This window comes from Lipotes vexillifer, unplaced genomic scaffold (assembly GCF_000442215.2).
Source record: "Lipotes vexillifer unplaced genomic scaffold, Lipotes_vexillifer_v1.1 scaffold104, whole genome shotgun sequence".
In the NCBI taxonomy this organism is placed as follows: Eukaryota; Metazoa; Chordata; class Mammalia; order Artiodactyla; family Lipotidae; genus Lipotes; species Lipotes vexillifer.
The window spans coordinates 104,694-125,031 of NW_006789458.1; the positions used below are offsets into that span (position 1 = coordinate 104,694).

Consider the following 20,338-nt stretch of genomic DNA (forward strand, 5'->3'; position numbering starts at 1 on the left):
GGAGCCTGCGCTCCACAATGGGAGAGGCCACAGCAGTGAGAGGCCCGCGTAGCGCAAAAAAAAAGTTACGCAAGTGGGGCTTCCCTGGTGGTGCAGTGGTTGAGAGTCCGCCTGCCGATGCAGGGTACGCGGGTTTGTGTCCCGGTCCGGGAGGATCCCACATGCCGCAGAGCGGCTGGGCCTGTGAGCCATGGCCGCTGAACCTGCGCGTCCGAAGCCTGTGCTCCGCAACGGGAGAGGCCACAGCAGTGAGAGGCCCACGTACCGAAAAACAACAAACAAACAAACAAAATTAGGCAAGTGAAAGATCACTAATAATGAAACAACTGTACTTCCCAATGTCTATTTTTTCAGTTGTCTCACGCTAATTTTTTTTTTTTTTTTTGCAGTACGCGGGCCTCTCACTGTTGTGGCCTCTCCCGTTGTGGAGCACAGGCTCCGGACGCGCAGGCTCAGCGGCCATGGCTCACGGGCCCAGTCGCTCCGCGGCATGTGGGATCTTCCCGGACCGGGGCACGAACCCGTGTCCCCTGCATCGGCAGGCGGACTCTCAACAACTGCGCCACCAGGGAAGCCCTCACGCTAATTTTTGATAAAGAAAATAAAAAAGATTCTAAGGTGTGAACTTTCCATTCTTGCTTACATTGGTTTAATTACTTAAAGTTCTTTAATAAGAATCTCTAGTTCATGTAAAAAAATGCTTTTAAGACAAGATAGCTGACAGTTCTAACAGTTTTTTGGTTAAGATTTAAAATAATTTAAAAGATTTCTAGGGCTTCCCTGGTGGCGCAGTGGTTGAGAGTCCGCCTGCCGATTCCGGGAACACGGGTTCGTGCCCCAGTCCGGGAAGATTCCACATGCCGCGAAGCGGCTAGACCCATGAGCCATGGCCGCTGAGCCTGCGCATCCGGAGCCTGTGCTCCGCAACAGGAGAGGCCAAGATTTATAGAAAAATTCTAGAAAATTTCTAGAAAAAAACACAATTTATGGTGTCATAGAAGTAAAATGATCCATAAATTATCTTCTAGCTCTACATTTCTATGATTATTTCCAATATGCATGCATTTCATATCGTCTTCATGAAGTTCTATATAAGACCCAAGCCATTGGGCAGTGTTGTTTCAAGAAGTCTTCCAGCAGCCTGGCCACTGGCTCTGAGGTTACTGGGAAGTTTCCTTTTTAGCCTTACATGTAAGTAAACATCATGAATTCTCCCTTTCATGATTCAGGGACCAGTGATAGCTGGACCCAGATAGCTTCATTTTCTGGGGACCAGTGATAGCTTTTAACTTTGATTCTTGGCTAGAGTGAAAATAGCCACGAATAATGCAATTTTATGTTCAGGGCTTAATTTACGTATAAAGGAGGTAAGAAAATTGATACTATTTTGGCTGACAAGTTATGAGGATCATTTGCAATGTAAAAGGATTTGCATTTTTTAGAAAAATTAAATGTATTAGAAATCTTGGCACAGGGTGGGTAAGGCTAGAGAGAAAGATAAAATTTTCTCAGTGTCTTAATATTTGCAGATAGGGGAAAATCAAATTAACTAATTGGGACCCATTTTGAATTTTAATAGCAAAGATAATTACTAAACCAAGATGCTTTTACTTGATTAACACAGCTTTTATTCCCCAGGGTGCCTGGATGAGCACTTTTCATATGTAGTATCATCCAAATGAATACTGAATAGGTTATTCATTAAATGAAACAGATTTGACTTTCTACTTAAATCTGTTCGTATGTGATTTCACTTTACATTTCAGAAGAGATCTAAGAAAATTCTCTCCTACTTTTTTTTTTTTTTTGGTCAAGGAGAGGGGACTTTAAAATAAGAACTAAAGAGAGCAGGAAGCTTTTATGCCTTTCTATGTGGAGTGGAATTTCTGGGATTTTTCTAACTGGTGACGAGGGAGGGAATATTTCTCTTTCCTTTGGATTCTCAGCTCAACTGGAGAATGATTGTGACCATGTCTGATGCCATATGGAGGAAGCCAGTGCAGATGGAGGGCAGAGAAAGGAGACTAGAGAAGAATGAGAGAGAGCTCTGCCTGTGTCTGAGTCCCTGCGTCCAGTAATATCCAGGGCTAACTCTGCCCTGGCCTACTCCCAAGATTTTAGACTATTCCACTCTTTTATCTATTTTGAGCAGAGTTTCTCTTGCCTGCAAGTTTATTGTATTTCTTACTTAAAACACTTTTGTGCTGCTCTAAGATATGAATAATTTATCCCATTTTATAACACATTAAAATTTAAATTTCCACATTTTGCATATGGAAATAAAGAAATACCAATATTTTCATGTATAAACAGTGATAAACATTGCAAACTAATGCTTCCCAAATTTTCAAAAAGAATGATGCAATATGATGCACTGGTAAGATATCATCACTGAGTAAAGTGCTAAAGGGAGAGTGTAAACAATTACTTTATTAATCTTTAAGTTCTATCTCATCAATCCATATACTTTTTCTTCTGAATCAGAGCATAGCTCACTTGGTATCTGTTGGGGGAAACTTGACACAAAGTAATGTATTCTGAACTGTTCAAAATTCAGAAAGTGGAGAGAAGTAGCTTAATGTACTTTGGGAGAGCTGATAGATTTTTGAATTTGGCTCCACAAAGCTCGTCCCAGTACACTCAGGCCATGCTGTGAGCAGAGGATGAGAGGAGCTGAGTAGGGCTGATCATAAGAGAGAAGGGCCAATAGGCTTGCTTTGGTCTGGCTTTGCCTCTTTTTTTCAGAGATATGCTAGGGGCAAAAGCTTTTGAGCACCTCATCTGAATGGATTTTATGGCACTTTTCCTGTGGCTTCTTTATGCTAACATCAAGATAAACTGTCTTACAAGAAAGAAAACGTACTTGGACCGTATTGGGGCCTTTGAACATAATGCTATGTTTCTAGGGATGGAAGAAGAAGACAAGAAATAAGACTACAAAAAAAGTGTTTAGTACCTGCTGCTGGGACACATATCCTGGAAAATGCTGCATAAGTAAAAAGCTACGGAAGAGAAGGTCTTGAAGTTTGTGGGATGCTTTGATCTAGTGGCACTGACCTTCGGCTGTGTCCTCAGAGTGATTGCAATAGGCCAGACATTCTTACGTGCATCAACCATTTTTTATGGAAAAAATAAAAACGTCTTCTACATGTATGTGTTACTTTAAAAAATGTAGATACTTCTGCTATGTGTTTTCAAGCAATTATATTAAATGTCATTGAATTCAGAAGAGCACTTTGTTTTTGTTACATACTTCCTCACATAAGAGATCCTGAACCTATAACCACTATTCTATAGTTGTGTCACTATAAATTAAATTCTGATGTTAAAACATGGTCCTCATACGATATCTATAATTAAACATCTTTATGATGATGTCTTTTTTTTCTTCATAATTTTCTCTAACAAGGCCCTTCTCTCATGCGTACCACTTTTTCTCAGATAATCTCTACCTACTTTTCCTCATTTCCTGGGCTCCGAAAGAGATACCTTTTTCTGTTAATGGCTCTTCTCTCAGCATCCTTTTCCTTTCACAGCCACCGCCCCCCTACACACACACACACTTTGGGACCTTGGCACACTTGAGAATCAGGATGGGGGCTATTTCCTGGGGACAGAGGAACTGACAGAAGTCCAGGGCTTGAACTTCCAGATTTTCTTTCAGTCAAGCAACAAGGAAGAGCAGGGAAGATACTAGAAGGTACTCATGAAATGGAATAAAAGGGTTTTTTTGTGTGTTTGACATCCTCTAAACGGTCCAACACAAGATCAGCCCCAAAAATGTCAATTTTACCTTTCGTGTTTTGTGTGGATTTCTCATTCTGGATGACTTCTTAATGTCCACTTCAGTGGTATTTACGCATCCAGGCTAGAAATGGAAAACAGAAAGACAAAGGAATCTTTGGGTGTAAAGTTTTTGATCAGTACACTCACTCTCCAGAACCTGAGCAAATGCTGTGATGACACAAGTTCCTGGCCACCCTTTTCAAATGGCCACAGCCACTTCTTTCAGCAGTAGCCAGTGATGAAATGCTTTGCACTCTTTTACTCCTCAAGTTTAAAAGCCTTCAGATACCATTCTAGAATAACTCCCAGAGAAACAGGAAAAAGAAATACAAGAGATTTGCATGTGAAAGTGGGTGTTAGTGTTATTAGTAGCTGCTAACCCAACAGATTTAGAGCAAGGGTGTCCAGAGACTAAATGGGGTGATACCCCCAGCTGATACCTGCATTCAACTTCACTCAGAGTGTACCCTCTCTGATGACAAAGACTCTGATGGTTGCTTGCTTCTCCTAAGTTAGAAATCCAATGGCATCCAGCTGAACCAGCTCATATCCCAGAGTAATTTTTCTACAATGATTCATGAAATCCAGTGACTTGGAATATTTGTTTTCTATAGACAGAATGTGCAATGGAGTTAATGGTTAAAATGAGGAAGATGAAGAAAGCAACTGGGAATGAATATACCATGCTTCTTCTCAGGAATTCCTGACTTTCTTTTTTGTTTCCCACAGGCAGGTGAACCCCTTTAAAACAGGGTGGATTGGAGGAAAATGGTGGACAGCCTGCTCCTTGTTTTTTGACAACCATAGAAGTGTCATCTTGCCAGATTTATCATTCTGTTGCAAAGAAACAAAGAGCTGTAAAGCTTCTTTTTTATTTGGAGAAGAAGAGAGGAAGAGGGAGGGAGGAAGAAAAGAGAAACAGAGAGAAAAAGGAAGAGGGAGGAGGAGAAAGGGAAGAGGAATAGAAAGAGGGAGGAGGTAGGGGAGAGAAAATATGAATCAGGAAACAGAAGAAAGGAGACTTAAAAATACTTGGGATCTTAAATCTAGAAAGGTCCTCAGACATCACTTATCCTTTAGAAGTGACTAGAAGTTATCAGTTACATGGTTGTATTTCCTTTACTTTCAAGTTTTGATACAGGATGTAGGGATCTCCGGTACTAGTAAAACTTATTACATTGCACATCTCTGCTCAATTTCTCTATTTTCCCCCCACAGATTGAAAGATCATTAGAACATCAGTTATCCTTGAAAGTGACTCCAGAGAAAATATGAACGTGGAAACAATCCTTTTGAGGAGTTGGGATGGGGGTGGTGGGAAAGGCAAAAGGCAGCACTGATGTGATTAGGGAAATAAGAAGTTCTCCACAAGCGCTGGTAAGCAATAGGGATTAGCTCTTTGTATAATGAGGACATAGGACATTTTCCTTAAAGAACCCTCCCCTGATAGTACAACTATTGTGACAAAACTCCACCATAATGTTGTAAGTGATAAAGAAGTAAATCATTGTTTTCTTTGTAGGTTATATGTGAAATATATATATACTGTAATACACTGCCCTATAAACATTAAATAAACTATAAATTTGGTTTGCATATCTATTTAAGAATAGAAATAGCTGGTTTAGCACCGTGGTCTGCTTGGAAGTGTAGGAGGAAGGAAGAGCACCCTCCTGGGTGAGACTTATTACTAACTGACACTGAGCAATTCACCTAAACTTTATCAGCATGAGGCTGATCAATTTATGATATTCTGATTTAATTTTCTGTGGCTGGTCTAGGCATAAGTATGTTTTAGCCTCCCCACCAACTGCTCCCCACCTGGCGATTTTAATATGCAGCCAGGAGTCATAACCATTGATCTAGAAGTAACAAAGATAATGTTTTAAAACATGAACGATGTGTGTTCATTTCCTATTCAATTTCCATTTCCTTGCAGTCTTCCACCCCTAAGCTCATTAGGGAAGTGTAGGCAGTGAAATTCTTTAAGCTCTCATCGATATATCAAGAGCCAAGCATGGCAAGATAGATCATAGGAGATTTTCTTCTATACGTTAATGAGTGGGATAGATGAGGATATGATATACAGGAAAAGAAAGGCATGTCCCTCTGCGACCAGGGGAAAAAGAAAAATAAAGGTAAGAGGCAGCACTCAACAGGTGTCCTCGTTTTCCTCCTCTAGAGAAGAAACCCCAGGGGGAAAGAAAAGAGTGATAGAAATGGTCAGACAATTATGAGGAAGCCTGTAATGTGTGGGTGGTATAGCTAGTCCCATTTATATACCTAGAAGAATCACCACATGCCATCACAGCCAACATGAATCTTTACAATTGGAGTTGGCACGAGAGAGGAGCCTGAAATAGTGTTTCCCGAGGCTCGTATACAGCAGGCAAGAGACCCAGAGTTTGTTGCATGCCTCAGTAGTAAAGGAGGCAGAAGTTCTGACAAGATAAACAGATGGATGGGAGCCTAAGGTTGAGACCAAGGCCGAGGTGTGCAGGGGTTTTACACTGGGAGCAAATGTCTGGAACACAAACTCCAGCAGTGAGTGCCCAGACATGAGATGGTACCCCCATGATAGCAGTCCTAGGAATAGACTCCACTGACCTAGCTAAAGCAGAAATCAGAAAGAAGCCAGAAGATCATATAAAAATAAAACATTTGTACCCCAAACTGCTATCAAAAACAACCTTGCATAGCATCAGGGAGAGGTGGAAAAAAAATTGAAAGTGTGATCACTTATCCAAAAGTTTCCTAGCAGATGATTTAAATGATTGTATCATGCAGAGCACACATGTTGAAAACTATCTTTCAAATGGGTTTCTGAGAAAAATTGGCCAATTATAAAAAATACAGAAAATATATTTTCTTTATGCACATGAGAAGTCTGAACTAATAGAACTTGAAAACTTCTGTTATAAGCTAGAATTCTAAATCAATCATACTTCATACCAAGTCATACCATATGGGTATTGACAAATGGCCCCAGAAATTGTGTCAACCAGTGAAGGCATGAAGAGGAAAGATTTTTTTCCCTTGCATAAGAATGTATCTGACTGCAGTCTCAAAAAGAATTAGAATTTTCATTTTCAGAGTTAAAAGAGTATGGCCTTTCAAATTTAGTTAATGAGCCATTAGCAGACATCTAAAATTCTATTTGAACCAATTCTTACCATTAATCAGCAAATTAATAAGAAGGCATTGATCCTAAAAGTAAACATTATTAGAAGACTGAACCTTGAGGTAATGTCCCATAACTCTGCTCCCATTCCAGGCTAATGAAATATGCCAGTTCAAAATTTTTTGCTAATGGAAAAATGGTTAAAATAATAAACTGGACCTGGGATGCATGTCTCAGTGACCTTGCAGCTTCCTTTCATTTCTAAAGAGCCTCTTAGGACAGCTAATGCTTAGACAGATCTCTGGTACCTAAGTTAAATAGGGGATTCTTGAATATTAAAAAAGCTTAGATGCCCAAAGTCATCTAGTATATTTCTGAATAATTAAGGTCATGACCTAGTGTTGATACTTGCAAAATAACTGCTTTCAGACATCAGGCACTGTGGTGAATGAAACACAGCAATACATTTTTGGGGGGAATTTTAAAATAATTTTAAGAAAATTTATTTCTGTATCTAATTGTCAGATCTAGTGATAAATGGTAAGATATAAAAATGAAGGTATGAGGCTTCCCTGGTGGCACAGTGGTTGGGAGTCTGCCTGCCGATGCAGGGGACAAGGGTTCGTGCCCTGGTCCGGGAAGATCCCACATGCCGCGGAGTGGCGGGGCCATGGCCGCTGAGCCTGCGCGTCCGGAGCCTGTGCTCTGCAACGGGAGAGGCCACAACAGTGAGAGGCCCGCGTACAGCAAATAAAAAATTAAAAATTAAAAGAAAAGGAAAGTATGACCATACCTCAATATTCTGTTAATATAATAAGGATGCCAGACAGATGAATCATTGCAATGTAGGAGCATAAGGACTGGACAGAAGTTGGCAGAGGGCATTAGACAACAACAGAACATTTCAGACATCCATTCTTATGTACATTCTGTTTGTCCTCACCAATATGGCAGATAAATATTTTTAAAAATTTTGCTTTTAAGCAATTTTAATCCCAATAAGACCTTGTTGGCCTTGGTATTTTAAAAAGGCAGTTATCTTTTTGAAGCTTATATAATATATACCACTAGCTGCCAGCAGATCTGCTTGAAATGTTATGTATAAATTGTTTTTCTGAACTACAAAACATATCTTCCCAATAAGATATAAATAACGTTACCATTATCAAGTAGGCACTCAGTAAAAATGTTCAAATATGTACTATTTTACATATATAATATTAAATACACAGTATTGTTGGATTTAAGGAATAATAAAGTTGTATTTACACTGGCCTAGAAAAGAAGCATACATTATTTCTAGTAATTCAAGGATGAATTTATTTTAAACAGAACTAAGCTGTGCTGTAACATTACTATAATACTATTTATTAAAAGTAGAATTTAATGTCTTGGAATCCATTCCTGAAGGGGCAAAATGATCATAATATTGAGAAATATTACTGCCATAGCATTCATTTAAGTGTCTTAATGAGTTGCAAAACAGAAGCTGGGATTCTTGCTTTCATTATTGTTATTATTATTTATTTTTTACATCTTTATTGGAGTATAATTGCTTCACAATGGTGTGTTAGTTTCTGCTTCATAACAAAGTGAATCAGTTATACATATACATATGTCCCCATATCTCTTCCCTCTTGCGTCTCCCTCCCTCCCACCCTCCCTTGCTTTCATTATTGATATTTTATTTAAAAACATCTAAAAATCATTTATTTCCTCTCATGACATAATGCATTTTTATTAGTTGTAGTGGAAGGCACACTTGTTTTCAGTATAACTTAGGATATCTTAAGGATCCTTGGTGAACAGCAGCACTATTAATAGTAATGGAGAACAACTCTCTTTAAATTCAATCAACTGTAGCTGATGTGTAACTGGGCAAAACAATGTCCTAAGTGACAAATAAGTGGAGATTTAAGAATGAGGTGGCATATAGAGCTGACAGTAAGGGATACACATATTCCTGGAAATTTAAAAATCAGACATGACTGGGAAAATTAAAATTTTGAATATATTTAATTATTGGTTCAAACACAATTAAATTATTGAAAATGATTTGTCCTTCTGTAACACTGTACCAGTTTTAAAAACTCAATTTGCAGTATATTTTACCTCAATTAAAATGATCCCCTACTCTTATACAAAGTAATTCTAGATTTTTGAAGTGTTCAACTTCAGGATATTTTTTTAAAGAGCCAATTCAAGATTTTCTTTCTGTTTTGGGCACTTGCCAATTGATTTAGCTTCTGATTCTTTCAGCCTTGCTGACCCACTAATTTACTAAATGCTAAACACAGACTGAAAGAAGTTGTTTGTGGCAATTACCCTGGAATTCCTTCCATTCATATTCCACTATAATACTTGCTCATTTGATTCCTACTCAATCTTATTTGTTGGCTATAGATTCTTAATTAAGTAATCCTACTTCAATGTATTTTATGAATGAATCCCACATGTCAAGAGGCACGAGGAAGTCTGCTGTAGCAGAGGGGAGGGAAATGTACCATGACACTTTGGAGTCATGGAAAGTGGTTAAGTTGGGTAGAAATTATAGACCATGGTAAAATCTTTGGTTCAGTTGTAAACACAAGTGGAAGTCATTGGAGGGTTTTAAACATGAAAGTGACTTGGTATGCTCTAGATTTTTAAAAGCTCACTCAAGCTTTATGTCTTTCACAAAAATGGACCTAAATGTAAAATGCTAAACTATAAAACTCCTAGAAGATAACATAGAAGAAAATCTAGGTGATTTTGGGTTTGGTGATGACTTTATAAATACAACAACAAAGGCACAATCCATGAAAGAAATAACTGATCAATTGAATGTCAATAAAATTAAAAATTTCTGGGGGTGCAGTTAAGATGGCAGAGTAGGAGTACGTGGAGTTTGCATCTCCTCACCACTAGGGCACATAACAGGCACTGGTTGGGGACCTCAGACACCTAAGAGAACACAAAGAAACCCCATGTGACCAGGTAGGACATGGGGGAGAGCAAGGGGGAAGGAGAAGTGGAGGAGGAATGGGACTGGTACCCTGAGGGGTGGCTGGGGAAGGGGAGGGGTTTCCACACTCAGAGGGGCCCACTCACCATGAGGGAATCAACAGGGATGGGAAGAAAACCTTGGGGGATCAGAGGATTGGAAGGAAACATGGCCAGTGTTTCCCCTGCCCAATTGGGCCCCATGGAGCCTGCTTGGGTACTGGGACTGATCCTCCACACTCTGAGGCCCCTCTGGCCAAGCAGAGCCTAAAATCTACCACCCAACACCCCCAGGGCATTTTCGGGGTCCTGAGCCTAGGCCTGCCTCCCCCCCAGACTAAGCCCCTCCCTGCCCCAGCCCCACCCCCAGGGCATTTTCCAACTGTGAGTGTCCTGAGCCTAGGACCCTCCCCTGCCTAAGTCCCACCCCCACAGCCAAGGCCTTTTCTGGCTTCTTTTTTTCTATTGTGGTTCTGTTTTACCATGATATTGTTTCATTTATATATATTTTTTCTAATATATTTTTTACTTATTAATTTTATTTTTTATTCTTTGTTACTGTTATGCTTTTTTTTTTTTTTTTGCTGCATGTGGCTTGTCGGATCGTGGTTCAGAAGCTGGGGGTCAAGCCTGAGCTCCTGTGGTGGGAGCACCAAGTCCAAACCACTGGACTAACAAAGAACCTCAGACCCCAGGGAATATTAATCAAAGTGAGGTCTCTTGGAAGTCACCATCTCAGCACCAAGACCTGGCTCTACCCAACTGCCGGTAAACTCCAGTGCTGGAAGCCTCAGGTCAAACAACCAGTAAGACAGGAACACAGCCCCACCCATCAAAGAAAATGAGATGACAAAAACATATGTTACAGATGAAGGAGCAAGGTAAAAACCCAAAAGACCAAATAAATGAAGAGGAATAAGACAAGCTACCTGAAAAAGAATTTAGAGTAATGATAGTAAAGATGATCCAAAATCTTGGAAATAGAATGCAGGCACGGATCGAGAAAATATAAGAAATGTTGACAAAGATCTAGAAGAACTAAATAACAAACAAACAGAGATGAACAACACAATAACTGAAATGAAAAGTATACTAGAAGGAATCAATAGTAGAATAACTGAGGCAGAAGAACGAATAAGTGAGCCAGAAGATACGTCAGTGAAATAACTGCTGAGGAACAGAATAAAGAAAAAAGAATGAAAAGAATTGAGGACAGCCTCAGAGACATGTGGGACAACATAAAACATCAACATTCAAATTATAGGGGTCCCAGAAGAAGAAAAGAAAGAGAAAGGGCATGAAAAAATATTTGAAGAAGTCATAGTTGAAAAATTCCCTAACTTGGGAAAAGAAATAGCCACCCAAGTCCAAGAAGTGCAGAGAGTCCCATACAGGATAAACCCGAGGAAAACCACACCAAGACACATAGTAATCAAACTAACAAAAATTAAATTCAAAGAAAACATATTAAAAGCAGCAAGGGAAAAGCAACAAATAACAAACAAGGGAAATCCCCATAAGGTTATCAGCCAATCTTTCAGCAGAAACTCTGTAGGCCAGAGGGAGTGGCAGGGTATATTTAAAGTGTTGAAAGGGAAAAACCTACAACAAAGATTACCCAGCAAGGGTCTCATTCATATACAACAGAAAGATCAAAAGCTTCACAGAGAAGCAAAAGCTAAGAGAATTCAGCACCAACAAACCAGCTTTACAACAAATGCTAAAGGAACTTCTCTAGGCACGAAACACAAGAGAAGGAAAAGACCTACAATAACAAACCCAAAACAATTAAGAAAATGGTAATAGGAACATACATATTGATAATTACCCTGAATGTAAATGGACTAAATGCTCCAACCAAAAGACACAGACTAGCTGAATGGATGCAAAAACAAGGCCCATATATATGCTGTCTACAAGACACCCACTTCAGACCTAGGGACACATAAGACTGCAAGTAAAGGGATGTAAAAAGATATTTCATGAAAATGGAAATCAAAAGAAAGCTGGAGTAGCAATACTCATATCAGATAAAGTACACTTTAAAATAAAATCTGTTACAAGAGGTAAGGAAGGACACTATGTAATGATCAAGGGATCAATCCCAGAAGAAGATATAACCGTTATAAATGTTTATGCACCCAAAATAGGAGCACCTCAATACATAAGGCAAATGCTAACAACCATAAAAGGGGAAATCAACAGTAACACAATAATAGTGGGGGACTTTAATACCCCAATTACACCAATGGACAGATCATCTAGATGGTAAATAAATAAGGAAACACAAGCTTTAAATGACACAATAGAGACTTCGCTCATGGCACAGTGGTTAAGAATCCACAGGTTTGAGCCCTGGTCTGGGAAGATCCCACATGCCACGGAGCAACTAAGGTTGTGCACCACAACGACTGAGCCTCCACTCTAGAGCCCACAAGCCACAGCTATTGAGACCATATGCCACAATTATTGAAGTATGTGTGCCTAGAGACCGTGCTCTGCAACAAGAGAAGCCACATAGAGCCTGTGTACTGCAACGAAGAGTAGCCCCAACTTGCCGCAACTAGAGAAAGCCCACACGCAGCAATGCAGCCAAAAAAAAAAAAAAAAAATTAAATTTATTAAAACAAATAAATAAATGATGAAATAAACCAGACAGATTTAATTGATAGTCATAGGACATAGCACTGGAAAGCGGAAGGATACACTTTCCTCTCAAATGCATACAGAACATTCTCCAGGACAGATCACATCTTGGGTCACAAATCAAGCCTCAGAAAATTTAAGAAATTTGAAATCATATCAAGCATCTTTTCTGACCACATGCTATGGAATTAGAAATCAATTACAGGAAAAAAAAACTATAAAAAACACAAACACATGGAGGTTAAACAGTGCACTGCTAAATAACCAAGAGATCACTGAAGAAATCAAAGAGGAAATTAAAAAATACATAGAAACAAACAATAATAAAAATATTGTGACCCAAAACCTATGGGATGCAGCAAGAGCAGTTCTAAGAGGGAAGTTTACAGCAATACAATATCACCTCAAGAAAAATCTCAAATAAACAATCTAACCTTACATGTAAAGCAACTAGAGAAAGAAGAAAGAAAACACAAAGTTAGTAAAAGGAAAGAAACAATAAAGATCAGAGCAGAAATAAATGAGATAGAAATGAAGAAAACAATAGCAAAGATCAATAAAACTAAAAGTTGGTTCTTTGAGAAGAAAAACAAAATTGATAAACATTTAGCCAGACTCATCAAGAAAAAAAAAGGGAGAGGACTCAAATCGATAAAATTAGAAATGAAAAAGGAGAAATTACAACTGACTTCACAGAAATACAAAGGATCAAAAGAGATTACTACAAGCAACTATATGCCAATAAAATGCACAACCTGGTAGAAATGGACAAATTCTTGGAAAGGTACAACATTCCAAGACTGAACCAGGAAGAATTAGAAATATAAACAGACCAATCATAAGTAATGAAATTGAAACTGTAATTAAAAATCATCCAACAAACAAAAGTCCAGGACCAGATGGCTTCACAGGTGAATTCTATCAAACATTTAGAGAAGAGCTAATACCTATCCTTCTCAAATTCTTCCAAAAACTTGCAGATGGAAGAATACACCCAAACTCGTTCCACAAAGCCACCATCACCCTGATATGAAAACCAAAGATATCACACAAAAAAATTACAGACCAATATCCCTGATGAACATAGAAGCAAATATCCTCAACAAAATACTAGCAAACTGAATCCAACAACACATTAAAAGGATCATACAACATGATCAAGTGGGATTTGTCCCAGGAATGCAAGGATTCTTCAATATATGCAAATCAATCAATGTGATACACCATATTAACAAATTAAAGAATAAAAACCATATGATCATCTAAATAGATGCAGAAAAAGCTTTTGACAAAATTCAACAACAATTTATGATAGTAACTCTCCAGAAAGTGGGCATAGAGGGAACCTACATCAACATAATAAAGTCTGTAAATGACAAACCCATAGCAAACATCATTCTCAATGGTGAAAAACTGAAAGCATTTCCTCTAAGATCAGGAACAAGACAAGGATGTCCACTCTCACCACTGTTATGCAACATAGTTTTGGAAGTCCTAGTCATGGCAATCAGAGAAGAAACAGAAATAAAAGGAATCCAAATTGGAAAAGAAGAAGTAAAACTGTCACTATTTGCAGATGACATGATACTATACATAGAAAATCCTAAAGATGCCACCAGAAAAATACTAGAGATAATCAATGAATTTGGAAAGTTGCAGGACACAAAATTAATGCAGAGAAATCTCTTGCATTCCCATTCACTAACAACAAAAGATCAGAAACAGAAATTAAGGAAACAGTCCCATTTCCTATTGCAACAATAATAACAAAAAGATGTAGGAATAAACCTACCTAATGGAGAAAAGACAGCCTCTTCAGTAAGTGGTGCTGGAAGATCTGGACAGCTACATGTAAAAGAATGAAATTAGAACACTTCCTAACACCATACACAAAAATAAACTCAAAATGGATTAAAGACCTAAATGTAAGGCCAGACATTATAAAACTCTTAGAGGAAAACAGGCAGAATGCTCTTTGCCGTAAACCACAGCATAAGATCTTTCTTGACCCACTTCCTAGAGTAATGAGAATAAAACCAAAAATATACAAATGGGACCTAATTAAACTTAAAAGCTTTTGCACAGCAAAGGAAACCATAAACAAGATGAAAAGACAACCCTCAGAATGGGAAAAATATATGCAAATGAATCAATGGAGAAAGGATTAATCTCCAAAATATACAAACAGCTCATGCAGCTCAATATCAAAACAACAAACAACCCAATCAAAAAAATGGGCAGAAGACTTAAATAGACATTTCTTCAAAGAAGACATACAGATGGCCCAAAAGCATATGAAAAGATGCTCAACATCACTAATTATTAGAGAAATACAAATCAAAACTACAATGAGGTATCACCTTACAAAGGTCAGAATGGCCATCATGACAAAATCTACAAATAATAAATGCTGGAGGGGGTGTGGAGAAAAGGGAACCCTCTTGCACTGTTGGTGGAAATTTAGATTGATACAGCCACTATGGAGAACAGTATGGAGGTTCCTTAAAAAACTAAATGTAGAACTACCATGTGACCCAGCAATCCCACTACCTAGAGAAAATCATAATTCAAAAATACACATGCACCCCAGTGTTCATTGCAGCAATAATTACAATAGCCAGGACACAGAAACAACCTAAATGTCCATCAACAGAGGAATGGATAAAGAAGATGTGGTACATATATACAATGGAATATTAGTCAGCCATAAAAGGGAATGAAATTGGGTCATTTGTAGAGACCTGGATAGACCTAGAGACTGTCATACAGAGTGAAGTCAGAAAGAGAAAAACAAATATCGTATATTAATGTATATATGTGGAATCTGAAAAAAATTGGTATAAAAGATCTTAGTTACAAAGCAGAAATAGAGACACAGATGTAGAGAACAAACATGTGGATACCAAGGAGGGGGGTGGCATGAATTGGGAGATTGGGACTGATATATATACACTATTGATACTATGTATAAAATAGATAACTAATGAAAACCTACTGTATAGCACAGGGAACTCTACTCAGTGCTCTGTGGTGACCTAAGTGGGAAGGAAATCCAAAAAAAGAGGGGATATATGTATATGTATATCTGATTCACTTTGCTGTACAGTAGAAACTAACACAATATTGTAAAGCAACTATACTCCAATAAAAATTTTAAAAACAAGATATCCTTCAGTAGCTGAATGTGGTCCAGGTACGCAATGGAATATTTTTTAGCACTAAAAAGAAATGAGCTATTAAACATAAAAAGCCATGAGGAAACTGATATGCATCTTACTTAGTGAAAGAAGCCAATCTGAAAAGTCTACATATTGTACGATTCCAACTATATGACATTCTGGAAAAGGCATAACTAAGGAGAGAGTAAAAAAATCAGTGGTTGCCAGGGGTTGAGGAGAGGGAGGGAAGAATTGGTGGAGCACAGAGGATTTTGGGGAGCAGTGAAACTACTCTGTATCATACTATAATGGTGGATACACGTCATTATACATTTATTCAAACCCGTAAAATGTACAATACCAAGAGTGAACCCTAGTGTAAACTATGGATTCTGGGTGACAATGATATTTCAATGTAGGTTCATCAATTATAACAAATGTACCACTCTGGTGATGTTGATAATGGGGGTTGCTGTGTGTGGGGGGAGCAGGGGGGATATGGGAACTATCTATACTTCCTGCTCAATTTTGTTGTGGACCTAGAACTGCTCTAAGAAATAAAGTTTATTTAAAAAGAAACTCACTCAGGAGTCGTGATTACTTTGGGAATGGTTTATTGGGATGAGGTCAGGGCAAAAGTGGAAGCAAGGACAACAGTTACAGGGTTATTGCAATAATTTAGGCAAGAGATCATGGTGATGGCATCTGCACATCTGCGTTAAAACTTGCTGATGGGTTGGGTCAGGAATCTAAGGGGAAGAGAATAGTCAGTGATGACTCCTAGGTTTTGGCAACTGGGAAGAGAAAGCCTGGGAGAGGTGAGGAAGCCTGGGAGAGAAATAAATGTAAGTGAAAACAGGAATCAAGGATGACTCCAGGATTGTATTTACAGACAATTTTAATATTTACTGAATTCTCCAATTGGAATGCAGCTCTTTGTGCAGTCCCAATCAAGATTCATGACTCAGATCATTTCCAGCATAAATATTTGTACAAGAATCTGTCTCTGGCCCACCCTTTTGGGTCTTTGCCTTTCTGCATCATCATTGGCAATACGAGCACATCACTGAATGTGCAAGATTATTATCTACTGGTTAATTACCAAGAGGGTGGTAGAGCAGCCTCCTATTACTCAGAGCCTCTGCTGTACTTCCCTAAATTATTCTTCACATTCTCCTAATCTGCTTTGGTTGAAATCAGACCACTTCCATTCAACATCTGTGAACTGTCTGTTCGTCCTTCAGTGATATTCCTTTTTTATACACTAGCTGTTGTGGTGTAGGCACAGACTGCCACGGTTCTCAATAAGCTACCAAGAGGAGTCTAACAAGTAAGTTTGCTTTTGTGATCACTGGCATGACTCATGTTTCAAGTTCAACTTTAAAATACTGAAAATATTCCCAGCTAGAATCATTTACGAATAAAAAAAAAATCACTGAGTAGAGGCTGAGTTGTTATACTTACCTTGAATAAAATATGAGCTCCTTGAAGAGACAAAGGCCTGAGGCAGACGTGCATGGACCCTTCTGTTCTGTTGCACTTGGCCTGCCATGTACACAAGTGACAGATCTCCAGCACTTTCTATGATTTTTTCCTTACAAGAATCTACTTGCAATTTGGGGATATGCAAAGATTTTCAAATGGGAGACTAAAAAGACCCCTCTTGGATTTAACACAAGCTCCAACTTGCCATAAACTGAGGAGTTCTGGATTGGCTTCTAGGGCACTTCTGTAACCATCAGTGAAGTGGCATTTTGGTTCACATTGTGTTGTTGTTTCTCTGGGATCTCATTCAAGGAGCAACACAGAATTTTGGAATCCCTGGTCCTCAGGCTTAATATCATCAAATGAGTTAAAAAGTTTGACTTTAACTCTTAAGGTGCTTATTGAATGTAAGAATGAAGGCATGAAACCTAGGCTAGCTTTCTGATGGCAACAACAAATTTCTACACCATAAAAATGAAGAGCCCAAAAGGAGGGAAATGAATCAGTTACTGAGTTGGTGAAAACAATTTTTAATTTTGTAAATATTACTATTGCTAGTACTGGTGATTTAATGGTGTAATGTAAGGGGTGAAGAAGAACAAAATAAAATTTTGTTAGTGTAAATAACACCCAGTAAGTTCAAAAGGCTTACAATAATTGTTACAATAGATAACAATGAGACAACTAGAAAATGACAAGTAAGTTCATAGAAATCATCATATACTGGAATATATGATGAATTACATATATTGAATGTAATAGTGCCTTGAATTACAAAAGTGGCCTTGAATTCAATAGCCTTGAATTCCAAAGGATATGAGAGGCTCCTAAGTCATATGTTCCACATGGAGAGGTGTACCTCCCTTGACAGGCCAGGCACACAGAGAAAGGCTGCATGTAACAGAAATCTCAGTTAGCAAGACCTCTGTAGAAAGGAAGATAGATTTCAGAAACACACTTTATTGCATTAAACTTGATTTCCAAAAGTAGAAAAAGATAAGTACTTTATTTGGTTTTTTCAGAAAAGAGGGTTTCAAATAAAGTTATTTTCCAGATTACATACTTATCACTAAATATCAAAACTTTATTTTATTTTCACCTTTAGGAAAAATTTTTAAAAAAATAATTCCCATACGTCCCCTGAATTCTTACATAATTGCATCCAAAGCAATGCAAAATTTCTTGTTGATTCAAGGTCATTAGTGGGAACAAGACTTATTTTGCTGTCCTTAAGAAAACAATGCCTATGAGGTGAGGTGGCCCTAATTCTCAATGTCTTTTGAGATTTTATGTCATTTTATGCCATTTCAGAGTGCCTCTACCTTCTGTCAGTCATCACTTTTGCTGCTCTCAGTATCCTTGCCTCCAACAACACCCCATCACTTAATTTGTTACTTGGGGTCTGACAGGGGTCAGGAAATCCAACAAATACTACTTTAACATAGTGCCTCACATTTTAGCAAATGAACCTATCAAAGCACATGAGTTAAAGTGTGGGAGTTTTAACAAGTCTTTAAAAAAGTTAAGACTTTTAGAGTTTATTTTTTTGGCTGTGTTTTGGATAGAGTTTGATTTTTGGATATGTGAGGTAGCAAGTATAACAACTGTGGCAAATGAAATGTTGATGAATTCTCATGATGTCTTTTGGAAAACTTAGGACATAAACATGATACACACTGATTAAGTGGATTAGAGTAGACGACATCAAACATTTACTTGGAGTTCTAAGACAGGGCATGACAGGAAGAACAGGAGCTGGAAATTCATTCTGTGCTCTGAGAGGTGGGAAGAAAAGCAAACTGAAGTGGGTGACTGGCCAGCATTTTAAGGAAGCAGCTCCCCCAAATCCTGAAAGTGGATAATAAGGCACTCTGCTCTACACCCAGCCTTTTGTGGGAAAAGCTTTCCAGACACAGTACTAACCTTAGTTAAGTTTCCCCAAAAGGGAAAACAATGTCCAAACCAGAACTCTTAATTTTTCTGACCTCCAGCCTACTCCTTTTCAGCTCTCCTTTTAGTAGATGCCACCACCATTGATGCATCAGGATATTCAAGCCATGACCTAGGAGTCATCACGGACTTCTCTCTTCCTTACTTCCCACAGTTGATTCATCAAATTGTGAACTTTACCTCCAAACACATTTTGAATCTATCTGCTTCTCTCCATCCTCACTGTTCTCACCCTGGTCCAAGATGCCATTATCTCCCATCTGGACTATTGCAGCAGCCTTCTGATTTGTCTTCATCATTCCCTTCCAACTTTCTTCACTCTGTCCTCAAGCTATTCTCTGTACAGCAGCCAGAGTGACCTTTTGAAATTAATGCCATATCATCACTCTCCTGTTCTAAGCTCTTATCATCATACTTAGGATCCATGGTAAATTCTGTGCCATGTTCCTTGAGGTGCTATATAAATAGCCTCAGTTTACCTTTCCAACCCCACTTGGTACCTCTTTGCCTTTGCTAAATTCTCTCCAATCTCACTGCCCTTCTTTCTGTTCTTCATATTTACCAGGTTCTTTCCTCTGTACTAGATGCTCCCTCCCCTTGTCATTTGGGTCTCAGAGAGGCCTTACTCGACTATTTGAATTAAAGTAACTCCCTCCAATCCCTTCCAAGCGTATCATCTTTTAAAATTTTTATCATAATACTTACCTCCACCTGGAACACTCTTGTATATTACATTTGTTTGTTAACTCTGTCTTTCTCCATGGAAAAGTAAGCTCCTCAAATATAGGGACTTTTCCTGTCTTAATATCTGTCATTAGAGACTGAAATTTCCTAATAACTGGTAGGTGTTTAATGAATGTTTAGTGAATGAGTAAATGAATGAAAGAAAGAAATAATAGATTTTATGTAATAGTGCCTTCTGAGCTCTACTCATGTTAAAAGTACAAAATGGGTTTTATTTAATGTTTTTTGGTGTGTGTGAATGAGTGTGTGTGTGTGCACTTAAGAACACTGGTATCTAGACTTTAGATCAATATGGCTAGTAGGAGGATACGGAACTCACCTCCCACCACAAACACATCAAAATTATGTCTACATGTGGAACAATTCTTCCTGAAAACGAATGTGAAACTGGCAGAAAGACTACTATACAACCAAGGCTGTAAGAAAGATCCACATGCAATTGGGTAGGAAGGGAAAGGGAAATTAT

At 38.3% G+C, this 20,338-nt stretch overlaps 1 protein-coding gene across 5 annotated transcripts in view; it reads right to left on the reverse strand.

Annotated features, from left to right (window-relative positions):
- Positions 1 to 20,338, reverse strand: part of RGS7 (regulator of G protein signaling 7) — a 615,580-nt gene that overhangs the window by 34,099 nt on the left and 561,143 nt on the right. For all 5 annotated transcript variants that reach the window (XM_007462619.1, XM_007462616.1, XM_007462617.1 and 2 more), the window contains one exon: positions 3,794 to 3,868. In XM_007462619.1, coding sequence (XP_007462681.1) covers positions 3,794 to 3,868 — 75 coding nt within the window. The remainder of the gene's footprint in view (positions 1 to 3,793; positions 3,869 to 20,338) is intronic.